Here is a 12624-nt window from a genome sequence, read left to right as displayed (position 1 = left end):
AATACATTTATTTAGAAACATTATCCAAACATTCTGCGCTTAACGGGAGTACAGGCAATCAAACTATTTTTTAACCAGGTTTGTTTCAGTGCACATTGATTTACGAAATTAACATCATAAAATAAAAAATAGGAACCAAAGAATTCTCAAAACTTTGGGAGAATTGATGCAATTACATAAGTAAAGCCTGATAAGAAAAGGCCAGCTTGGACTCAAGGTAAATATGACTGAAAACTAGACGGTACGGGTGATGCGAGGGCCTTGAACCCGACAACATGTTGAACAGCAAAAGAACATGTGAAGATAAGACTATCGCACACTCCCAACTGGACTTCAGAGTGTGACAGAAATTGTGAGCGACTCACTGAATTATAATGAATATCCCCCAGAGTACTAACCCCAATCCTTCAGCACTCACTCCCATCGGTCAGCCCCTGTTAACTGTCATGTATCTGAAAGACCTATGACTTCTCAGCATGCTTACTGTTGGGGAAGCATGTACCATCATGAGGCCATTTCCTATAAGCAGCTCTAAGCTGTCAATCAGGTCAGGTCTAGTTTGTATAGCTACTATGCACCAACAAAGCATGTACTGTACAAGTCAACACATCCCCAGTCACAAAGAGGTGGAACAGTAATAACTATACATATACAATGTAATAACCATGGCTCATAGTTTGGGGTACTTCTTTGCAATTCAAACAATACATCCTAAAAGAAAGCAGCTCTGAAACAAAAACAAAAAAACTCCTTATCATATCCCCTCTAAAACGAATCAGATTAATGATGCATTAAAACAAATCTATGACAATGACATCCATAAAAGATCTACAAACTGATGACTGTAAATGGTGAATTAATTTGTACAATAAGGCCATAACCTGAACATGTGTAACTTTAATCGATAGTTAAGACTGCAAGAATTGCGATTACACTGACTGTGTTAAGAAACTGTTTACGATTGAAGAAGTTATTGTTTATGAGTTAACGATTTATGGAAGATTTTGCGTAGAGCTATTGCTTGATTCTGAGACTTCACAAAGTTGGACATTTCTGAGTTTCCTATTTACGAGGAGAACTTGAACGCATCATCAGACCATAAGACAATATTGTGACATCATCAAATACTGTGACATCATATAAAGTGCTTCTACATGCAAATACAACTGGACAAGAGAGAGATGCAGGGGCCAAAAAACCCATTAGAATGAGAAGAACATAAACAAAGGCATGTTCAGTTGAAATGATGGCACTGGAACAAACAAATATATACATAAACGGAAAAACCTGCTCTTTACTTACTAAATCGAAGTAATAAAATCTGCCAAACTGTCCAATTAAATTAATAAATCCTAACTACAAATCCTCACTAAAAAGGTGACATTTTGATCTTAGGTGACAAGACACACAGTCCAGTGTAAAACAACAACATTCTGCTCATCCGTTGCGGTTGTGAGACTCTTCAGAACAAAAATGGAACATTTCAACTGAACACAGGAGATCTCTTCTGCAGCTCCAAACATACTATACCAGTTTCCTTTCCAGGTCTCCTTTGGGTTACACACTGTAGACCTGTTCAGCTACGAGGCCAACAGACAACAGTGTGGATATTCCAGTCTTTTCCCATCACAGAGACATAGTACCTGTTTCAGTCTGCTGTGACAGAAGTCTCAACTTACACCTATCCAGCTCTTTCAAATCTGCAAGAGGGACATCTATGAGGACCTAGGGCGTAGGGGGCTAGGGATGAGTTTGATATTAGGCCGGAGAGGTTTAGGGCCAAGGGATGGATTTGGGAGTCAGAGATGGCTCATGGGATCATGTATATGTATATCAGAGTATGACAGTTATGGCAGATGGACACAAGCCTATTTCAGGTGTACAGTGGAGACAGGGTAACAGATACAGGAGAGAAGTGTGACACCTCTTCTCTCTGCATCTCTCTTGTGCCTGAGGAGAGGCTGCTGCTCCAGACCGCGGGGAGGCAAGGCTAGCCTGCAACAGCCTCAATAGGAAACGATGCATTCTCAGCCAATAAGAGGAGGTCTGGACTAGGATGGGAGGAGTCCTGGCTGACTAAGTCAAAGCTCTTCCTCCGCCTCCCTCCCTCCTTTCTCTCATTCAGTCTATTTCAGGAGGTCCTCCCCGCCCTCAGAAAGCAGAGCCGTCGCAGACGATGTTCTGGCCTCTTCCAGGGAACAGCTCCATCTGCCAGTAACGAGGGTCAGCATACACTAGGAAGGTCAAAGGTCATGATAAGGTCAGACTTAAAGCAAACTCATGTAGAGCCTATAGTAGTAGTGAATTGTATACACAATAGGGTTGGGCGGTTTATAAGGTTATACCCTAAACCGTGGTTTTGGAAAATAGCAACGGTATTAGTTAATACTGTCATAAAGCCGTCCTAAATTGCTATATATAATAAACGCCTTAAGAGTGTTTGTCGAGCACCACTGTCTGTGTGGTTGAAGACACTATTGAATGTGATGTCAAATAATATATATATATATATATATATATAAATATAATTTGTCTAATAAATAACCTGTCAAAAAAGACTATTTAGAAGCGATCATAATCGTGTGTCACATGACCGCTTCTTCTAAGAAGAAGATACACAATTCATAGCACTCTGCTGTAACACGCTCTGTGCAGTGTTTCCCATACATAGTCGAATTTGTCCCGATTTGTCGTCGAATTATTTTTCAGATTGTATCCCTTTTTTCACCCAATTTGGTAGCCAATTGAACCCAACCTAGCATCCAATTATCCCCTGCCTATTGCATAGGATCCGCCGCACGACCCCGTGGCCGGCAGTCCCAGAGGAGGCCGCCAGGCAGACTAGCTGACTGGCTCCTCGAGCCCAGCACCGTTATTCCGGCACCTAGGGGGCGGTGTTGCGCGACGGATCCTTGTCCGGAAATACTCCTATACCCGCCCTCGGGAGCGGCCGCCCAATATGCCGCTCCTCGTGTGTGCCCCAGCCATATCCGGATCTGGCGAGCTGGGATTCGAACCCAGTCCCCGGTGGGCAGCATGCACTAGTGGCCAGTGCTTAGACCGCTACACCACCGTGGGGCACCTAACCGCAAGTATTTTTAGAGCTGTTTTCATTTATTATTAAACATTTTTATTATTTTAAGCACATTTTTCAGCACTGCTTGTGGAAAGTGTTTGAGCAGGATCGCTGAAAGGACAGGGCTTTGGTCCACCTTTCACCAGCCGCTGTCACAAACTCATCATTTGAAGTTGGCGGCTCCGTCAAAGCCCTACAGTGATGTGATTCTGAATCCCACGGTAAACCGTGGTTAAACCGTACATGGCGGTTACATTTGGGGCCGGTTTAACGGTATAAAAAAATGGAAACCGCCCAACCCTAATACACAATGTATTGCAGTGTGTGTGTGCGTGTTCTCACCCATATCTCCAGGCCCCAGCCAGAGGTTGAAGGAGCTGCAGTGTTTCTGACAGCGATGGACGGGGAGCACCCGGACCGTGGGGAGCCCCTCCCCCACCACCAGCCAGCCCAGCACCCCCACCCCCTGAAACACACATCATTGTATGAAGACATGACAGACATGCACGTGTACACACGCACGCACGCACGCACAACCCCCCAGCACTGTGTCTCCTGAGACACCTGCTTCCCCCTATATTGTGTCTCCTAAGATTTCTACTTCCCCCCTTGTACCTTGTACTCCAGTGTCTATTAAAAAAAACACACACACACACACACACACTCACCCTGCTCTGAGAGTTAGCACTGTGAGTGACTAGGCAGCGCTGCAGTGTGGTTCCGGCACTGTCCAACAGGGGGCAGAGCTCAGCCTTGGGGAACAGCCACCTCAACACCTTCTCTCTGGCCCCAGAGGTAAACCTCCTGAGATAGGAGAGGAGAGGAGGAGGAGGGGAGAGGGAGAGGGATGGAATGGAGCGGAAGGGAAGGGAAGTTATATCAGAACAAAACAGATATGCCCAGACCTGTAGAAGCTGGTGGAGGTAGAAATGGGAGGATGAGCTCATCCATTTACATTACATGTTTGTCATTTAGCAGACGCCTTTATCCAAAGCGACTTACAACAAATACATTTGACTAAGTAAGTGAATCAACAAACTATCCACCAGTCACAGCAGGAAGGAATCTATGCTCAGGCCAGGGGCCATTGGCAGTCATCGTGCTGGATAGAAGAAGGAAGATTTTTTATATATATAGAAAATATATCTATTCTTGCCTTTTTTTAAATGTTGTTATTACTATCCTTCTTTTTCTGTATTTTTTAATGCTGTATGTAAAGCACTTTGAATTGCCCCTGTTGTATGAAATGTGCTACACAAATAAACAAATAGCCTTGCGTAAAGAAAGTGTCCCAGGGGGTAGAGGGGAACACGTCTCAGGAGGGACAGTTAAGGTGTAGCTTATCCACCCGTGTGGATTCCTCATCCCTCATTCCATTCATTACAATGAGCCCATCCTCCAATTTCTACTTCCACCAGCCTCCCCTGGTCCCAAACAACCAAAAACATCCCCCTAACCCAAACCCCATGGATGTGTGTAGACCTGGAGGGAGGGTCCGGACGGGGCGTACCAGAGCAGGGTGAAGTTAGCGGGCCCCTGGGGGAAGCCGTGGTCCTGGGACAGCAGACGGTCCTCCTCCAGCAGGATGGACATGGAGGAGGAGTGGGCTGAGTAGAGCTGCTCCAGCTGCTGCCTCTGGATACACAGAGACTCCCCGCCCTGCACACACACACACAGACGCACACACACACACACACACACGCACACACACACACAGACGCACACACACGCACACAGACACACACACACACACACACACACACATAAGCGCGCGCGTGCACGGCAGACAGACACACACACACACGCACGCACACGCACACGCACGCACACACACACACACACACACACACACACACACACGCACGCACAGAGATGCGCACGCACACGCACACGCACACGCACAGACACACACACACACACACACACACACACACACACACACAGTTAAGGGTACATGTAGGACAGTGCTGTTAGTTGATGTTAGCGTATAGCGCTCTGTTCTGTTCTGGTCTGCGTTGCACTGCGGCGGTGTTACCTTGAGCAGGACAGGCTGGGGCCCCCGGTGGCGCAGGGCTGCAGACTCCCTCAGCGTCTCTGGGACCTCCAGCACGTTGGACACCTCGGCACAGCCGGAGCAGTTGACCAGACCCTGCCTCAGAGCCCCGGCGCTCCACCACTCATGAAACCCTACAGGACAGAGGAGCAGAGAGGCGCTGCCGTGAGGTCAGGAGGAGAGTGACGCTGACCTGAGGTCAGATGTGCGTGTGTGTGTGTGTCCCATGAGTGTGTGGAGGGTGATTGACCATGGAATGAACAAAGATTGCCTTTTCCTTTTTCAGGTGATCTCATGAGGTCAAGACGTACTATATGTGACACAGTCTGATCATTTGGTCCGCATGTCGGCAACCAATCAACATGTTCGGACCTTTCTTTTGAAACACTGTTTTGAAACTATGTTTCAACTTTGTTGAGAATCACGACACAAACTCGCTAGTCAAGCCAAAACACTGCGACGTAATGGATTGGGTGAGTAATCCCCACTGCTACCAAGTTAACTATAACAGTACTTTACATTGTCAGCAGGCTCACTAAAGCTGTGTTAGTTGACTAGCGATGTGTCATAGATTTTCAACAACGCGGAAATGTATTTAAATGTTTTCATTACATCGGATCCCGACATGAAGACCTAAGCATTAGAACGTGACACATATATAGTAAACAAACTATTGCCCTTACAATGCAACTAAGCATGTCGGAACTGGGGTTGCTACTACTACTGTAGAGTGTTTAAGGTCACCCTGTGATTCCTTGTAAAACAAGACACAAGTTTCAGTTTCAAAGATCATCGCTATATTGCGGAACCATTTTCACTCACAAACTCTCCCTATCAAAAACAAGCAATACAGTAATACAGGAATAGTAACACGGTAACACAGGAGCACATGTAGGGTTGTTCACCTTGCAGATTGTACTTTTTGGCGATGGGCAGGGAGAGCAGGCGGACATGGCTGAGGGGGGAGGACCAGTTGTGCCCCCCCACGTTGATCAGTCCCAGCTGAGGGGGGCTCTGGGGGTAGGTGAAGGCCAGGACCGCCACCAAGAGCAAACCAATCGCCACCACAAACTAGGGAGATCAGAGGGAGGAATAAAGAGCATGCTCCATGTGTTTCGGTGGCATGTTACAGTATTGTATGACAATGTAGTATGAAACGGTGCCGTTTCACTATTGCACAATGGCATCTCTATTGTCCCCAAGGACACGGTCACTGGGCTGAAATGGAGGTGTCGCATCTTCATGAAGAAGATACAGGGGTTAGACAAGTGCCTGTCCGACTGATATGATGGACTTAAGCGTCTTTGTGTTTCCTTACCTTGATGGTGGCTCTCAGGATGGGGAACTGTGGCGGTTCCCTTCGAGGCTCGTTGGTCTCCAGGACTTGTTTGATGAACTTCTCGATCTCCCTCTCCGACATGCCATAGCGGTAGCCAGACTGGCGGAGGATGTCGATGCTCTCGGACAGCTTGTCGTAGATGCACGGCTCGCTGAGTGTCGTGCCCATCGCAACAACCAATCTGATAGAGTTCAGATGATTCTTCCTGTCAACGCCGGTTCGTTTCAGGGGTCTCGTTGTGTCTTGGGACTGCGGCCGGTGGCACCACACATGTTGTTGTGTACTCTGTTTGAGATGGGAAAGGTGGAGACAAGGACACACTGACTTAGGGTTAGAGCTCCCAGCAGCAGGATCATGGATGCTAACACTTTGTGAGCTTAGAATTATAAGGTTCTATCTCCGTTTAGGGTAGTTCAGAGATATCGAGCGTCAAAAAACCTTTGTATTTTATTAATTACTAACTAAAAAAATATCAACATTTTAAAAACAACACCACACAGGCATTAATAAACACCTAATGGATCAGATTATGTAAAAAACTCAATTTTGACAAAAATGGAGATAGAACCTTATAATTCTAACGTCACGACTTATCAGGGACAACTAGCCGGGCAGTAGTTTGTGTGTGTGTGTGTGTGTGTGTGTGTGTGTGTGTGTGTGTGTGTGTGTGTGTGTGTGTGTGTGTGTGTGTGTGTGTGTGTGTGTGTGTGTGTGTGTGTGTGTGTGTGTGTGTGTGTGTGTGTGTGTGTGTGGGTGGGGAGGCTACGTAACCTAATAGCGATGTTGCTGTTTTCCTGCGTGCATTGTATATATGACTGAGCTAGACATCGATCATACTTAGTTCTCATGCACTCACCGTAATCTTACGGTACACTGTAGATTTAAAGTAGTTTGCTCATTTTTCTCGGTGCAAACCCAAGCAACCTTCTCCCACTGGCTTGTTGTGTAGAAATGTCACTTCACTTCCCTGTATCTGTCAAACGCACGCTCGAGTTGTTTGAAGAATAACAAACGCAGATTCGACTATCCAAAACTCACTGTTGATATTCAATATTTGAAAAACCGATATATGAAAAAATATATTCTGGCATAACATGTTTAACTTCTAAACGAAATATTGTTTTGGGTCATGTTTTTATTTTTTTCTAATATGGTTTACAATATTTCACGCGAAATATTTAAACGAACCTGCCAACACAGACCGCAGGATGGAATATTTCCGTGGTTATATTGCTCTTACAGCTCCAGCAGGGGGGCGCTACTGACCAACAGGGGGCGCTACTGAACAGCAGGGGGCGCTACTAATGTTAGGATATTTATAGCATAGCATAGAGTACAGCACAGTGTTTTATTTGTATAGTATAGTATAGTGGATAGTATAACCTTTATTTATGTAAACCAGCTCTTTTCCCTTCTTGATTTTAGTATTTTTTTCCTAGCACCAGGGGAGCCCCCCCTCCTAAATGTCGTTGTATGGTACCTGTACTGTATTACTGACAATAAAGACCATTCATTCATTCATACTGACCAGCAGGGGGCGCTACTGACCAGCAGGGGGCGCTACTGACCAACAGGGGGCGCTACTGACCAGCAGGGGGCGCTACTGACCAGCAGGGGGCGCTACTGACCAACAGGGGGCGCTACTGAGGGTGAGACCAGTCACATCGTTCACCTCCGCGCATTGTGTTCGGCTCAGCTGTGTGTGCATGGATCTACAACCCCACCCAATGAAGAAGGACAAGACCAGGCAGCGACACTGCGAGAATACACCACGAGAGGAGGTTTAAACGATTGTCATTCTTATAATAACACTGGAAAAATATTACAACAATCTGCGACCGTTCAAGACCCGAAACCGAGACTCCGATCTTCCACATCCGTCCATCTGTCACGGCGGCGAAGAGTCAGCTGATATTCTGCTGCTCTCACACACACACACACACACACACACACACACACACACACACACACACACACGCACACACACCTAGGCCAAACATGATAGCCCTGTTCAGTAAGCTCCTGGACTGGTTCAAAGCGCTGTTCTGGAAGGAGGAGATGGAACTGACGCTGGTCGGGCTGCAGTACTCGGGGAAGACCACCTTCGTCAACGTGATAGCGGTAATGATGTGTTTAATGTCCCAAGCCTCTGTGTCTATGCGATGTGTCTGTCTGTGAGTGTGTGACTGTGTGTGACTGTGTGACTGGTGCCAGTAGGGGTCCAGAGGAGAGGAGAGAGGGTCCCGGTGGTCCCGTGGTTGACACGCCGCCGCTCCTCCCAGAATTACAATGTCGCAGCATTTATTTGTAATCAAACGCTTTTTATTATGTTATTTTTCTCAGAGACCCCAGAGAGCACAAACAGAGTGTGATGGCACAGTAAGGGGCCTCTAGGTCCAATAGATCGTGACGTTAGAATTATAAGGTTCTATCTCCATGTTTGGTCAAAATCGAGTTTTTTTTTTTTTTTTACATAATCTGATCCATTAGGTGTTCATTAATGCCTGTGTGGTGTTATTTTTAAAATGTTGACATTTTTGAGTTAGTAATTCATAAAATACAAAGGTTCCATCTCACAGAACATAATGGAATGTCAAAACTTTGACGCTCAATATCTCTGAACTACCCTAAACGGAGATAGAACCTTCTCATTCTAAACGGAGATAGAACCTTCTCATTCTAAACGGAGATAGAACCTTCTCATTCTAAACGGAGATAGAACCTTATCATTCTAAACGGCGATAGAACCTTATCATTCTAAACTCACGAGATGTCATTGTGAATAGGAGTAGTGGGTATATGGGGGTATATGTGCCTTTATGGATTGAGGAATTGGGAGACTGTCTGTTTGACATACCAGTAATGATGACGAGAGTCACACAGTGACCAGTCCAGTTTAGATGCTGTGGTGTAGTGAAACAGCCCCCAGACCTCCAACCTTCAACCTGGCTGGGATCAACAGTTATCTCATTGTACACATTCACGTCTGTGGAAGCCTCATGCCTTACACACACATAACCTCGATGTGTTTTTTTCATCCAAATCCACCCAGGAATGCTCAAACCCCCTTGGATTAGGTTGGATGTGTGATTAGGACGACTCTCTCAAGGAAAACAATGTAATCCCGTGGCGACATCCATGGGCTGTTCGGGTTATTTACTGTGACTTAGTTGTTCCGTTCTTCTGTCTGTTTCTCAATCTGGTGTTTCGGTAACAAAGTAGCAGACCACTTGTAGACTTAAAAAAAAGAGGTATAAGAATAGCCTACGAATTCATATTTTGTAGGTGTAACAGATACAGTGTGTTTACTTCTTAAATAGTAGTCAATCACTGCATAACTACAAAGGATCTCCCCACACCTTTTTTTTCCAGGTAAGAGTGGCTGCTGGATTTGATTTCACTTCCCTCCTTTCTGTTATTTGTTGCACTGTATCTAACCCTATTATACTTCTGTATCTAACCCTATTATACTTCTGTATCTAACCCTATTATACTTCTGTATCTAACCCTATTATACTTCTTGTGAATACTCGACAAAGGGTCAGTTGTACCCTTGTTAATTCCCTACAGTATGGCTGTAGGCCTAACTCAGTTACCTGTCCGTCCGTTACAACATCTGCTGAATCAGTTCACCACCAGACTCGTTGTGACCCGGCCTCTTTTGACCTCTGAGGGGTTTTGAGGATGAGGATGAGGATTTGTGGGATTTGTAGTGAAATGACTAGAGAGGCTACATGTACAGGTCTATACACAGATGACCTTCTTCTGCACAGCCTGGTTTTATGTGTGCTCATAGACAGAGGCAACACTCATCAGCAGGTCTGCAAATGGTTGTTTTCTAAGAGGGATACCAATATAATGTGTGTGTGTGTGTGTGTGTGTGTGTGTGTGTGTCTTCAGCCAGCTAACACCGGTGCTGATGAGTGTTGCCTCTGTGTCTATGAGCACACATAAAACCAGGCTGTGCAGAAGAAGGTCATCTGTGTATAAATTCACACCTTTAGAGAGCTCAGAGCACATAAATTAAACCTGGGCTTTGCCTCCAAGCCTGCTCCAGCAGCAGCTCCAGATTTAGCCCGGGGAATAAGACACTCTCTCTTTACAGAGGCACAATACCCACCTACTTCTGGTGGTCCCAAGATATAATGATACTAGAAATTAATCAGGTTCAAAATTAGTGGCAGTTGTGTTGACAAACAGGTTTATTCAATATTTATGTCAGTCATTCCCAACCGAATACATTTCCAGTCGAGTGATGATAAAATCACTTGGTAAATCAACGTTTTGTCATTGACTAGGATTCAATGGTTAACACTGCCAAGTCCCCACCCAAACCCAAACTGTTCAGAGCTCAATGTGAAGTAAATGCTAATACGTCGAGCACCATATGTGCTATGTGGCACCATAGGTCTCTTAATTTGATAGACTTCCCTTATCGTAGCTGTATCGTAAGTGTAGTAGGCAAGGGACTCTATTGTGGGTGTCAAAATAATACACAGGACAAGATCATTACTACAAAAGTAAAACTGGCTCAAACTACATGGCATATCTGACCCCGTATCTGTCCTAAAATGTGACAAAATGCTGGATCCTTAGATCCAGACCCATGACTTCCAATGTGTTAATGTGTCAAAATACACTCATCTATTGAACAGCCACTCCCATTACTTTATTACCGTCATTCTCAGAGATATAGAGACATAACGAAACCAAGTCAATTCCACAATAGAACGAGAGCTCACGATAATATAGCAGTATTATAATATAATAGTAGTTCCAGTCACATGGTAGCTTTATGAGACGACTTAAGGTGATCTTAGTACACTGAAGATATTTTTCAGGAAGCACTTCAAGGCTTGACAAGCCGCTACCACAGGTGGTTGTTAAGCGGGGCTGTGATGCTGTTTCGTTGGGAGAGAGTGAGCAGTAGAGAGTGTGCTACTGGCTCTCGGCCAGCCCCCCCCGCAGAGTGGTAGACAGCGTTATGGGGAGGTGACTCATCATTTGTTTGTGTCGTCCTTCCATCTGGACTCTTAGCATGACGGCTCCTCTGTCTCATCCTTCTGAAAGCACTAAACGGCGAGTAGGCTGTTAACTGTCTGATAACTGTTTGTTTTTACGACTGTCAGCCCCGGAGGAGATCTCAGAGGGTACTCAAAGGCAGTTTGGCGAAGGATAGAGGGGGGGAATGCAGCACAAGCGTTTAGCGATACATCTTAGATGGGTGTTTGCTCCGAATCCTAGGGATGCCACTTCTTAGGGATGCCACTTCTTTTTGGGATAGCACTTATAGAAAGAGATGTAATGTTGTGGGTATAAATGTTCCATGTCCAAGGTTAACTCGTCCTCAGGGTATTGCACACAGCACATGTAAGCCCGGAGAAACAACTCAAGGGGCGGGTGGGTGCTGTGGAAGATGGATGATGCGAGCTCAAGTTTTTCTGTTAAACGAAGGCCAGATTTGAAGCGTTCTGGCTGAGCAAGTTGGGGCAGAAGTGTCTGGGAGCAGGAGAGGAAAAGGTCATCATGTCAGTCAGGTGTATGTTCCATTTCTATATCCAGGATGCTGTGAGAGCTCCCTCTCGTGTGTGTGTGTGTGTGTGTGTGTGTGTATGTGTGTGTATGTGACTGTGTATATGTATGTACGTACGTACGTATGTGTGTGTGTGTGTGTACCCCCCCCTGTGTGCTTGTCTGTGGCCTGTGTAATATAGAATGAGTTCGGCTACCCTACAATAAAGTGCTGAGACCCAGTGAACAAACCTAGATAAATCCCAAACCCTTTATTCCAGCCACAGCCAGTGAGCTTCCTGCTTATTGGCAGACAACCCCGGTATGACCAACCAATCAATCGGCTCCATGTGACATAGAGGCACTGTGACCTCAGACCTGGAGGTGAACACGGGGACCGTCCTCGACAGTGTACTTCCTGTACTCATGGATACTGTTCTGTCAGTTGGTGAACTATGAGGATTATGAAGCTTTTCCCATTTCTTGAATTGTTGCGGCGGGTCACGTGACTCCTCAGTTCCATTCAGTTGAATCAAACCATCGGTTTGTCAAACATTCTTCTGACTAGTAGAGGCTTATTTTATTATTAGTAATAGTCACAGAAGAATCAAAAGAGACGCGTCAAAACCACCTTTGTGATCGACT

General features: G+C 45.6%; 2 protein-coding genes across 2 annotated transcripts in view; one reads left to right on the top strand and one right to left on the bottom strand.

Moving 5' to 3' along the window:
- Nucleotides 1–7444, bottom strand: cUnh6orf89 (chromosome Un C6orf89 homolog). Its single transcript, XM_080548655.1, has 8 exons — nt 7325–7444; nt 6448–6753; nt 6035–6200; nt 5112–5263; nt 4587–4735; nt 3745–3880; nt 3419–3542; nt 1–2234 (listed from the first exon to the last, which is right to left on the bottom strand). The coding sequence occupies exons 2-8, from the start codon at nt 6634–6636 to the stop codon at nt 2152–2154; spliced, it is 999 nt and encodes a 332-aa protein (XP_080404781.1). The 5' UTR covers nt 6637–6753; nt 7325–7444; the 3' UTR covers nt 1–2151.
- Nucleotides 7445–8456: 1012 nt separating this feature from the next.
- Nucleotides 8457–12624, top strand: part of arl8a (ADP-ribosylation factor-like 8A) — an 11923-nt gene continuing 7755 nt past the window's right edge. The window contains exon 1 of the mRNA XM_080548086.1: nt 8457–8589. Within this exon, the coding sequence (XP_080404212.1) occupies nt 8467–8589 (123 nt within the window). The 5' untranslated portion in view covers nt 8457–8466. The remainder of the gene's footprint in view (nt 8590–12624) is intronic.

The sequence above is a fragment of the Nansenia antarctica genome (genome assembly GCF_963989245.1).
Source record: "Nansenia antarctica genome assembly, chromosome: 18".
In the NCBI taxonomy this organism is placed as follows: domain Eukaryota; kingdom Metazoa; phylum Chordata; class Actinopteri; order Argentiniformes; family Microstomatidae; genus Nansenia; species Nansenia antarctica.
The sequence above is the reverse complement of the archived record's forward strand: the minus strand, read 5'-3'. Positions and strand labels throughout refer to the sequence as shown.

Bases quoted from the DNA above. Each gene is read 5' to 3' on its own strand.
- cUnh6orf89 (XM_080548655.1), bottom strand. From the start codon at position 6,636: ATGGGCACGACACTCAGCGAGCCGTGCATCTACGACAAGCTGTCCGAG. The intron at 5,264-6,034 runs GTGAACAACCCT...TCTGTCCTGTAG, and splicing joins CAAAAAGTACAATCTGCAAG to GGTTTCATGAGTGGTGGAGC. The intron at 4,736-5,111 runs GTAACACCGCCG...GTGTGTGTGCAG, and splicing joins CCCAGCCTGTCCTGCTCAAG to GGCGGGGAGTCTCTGTGTAT.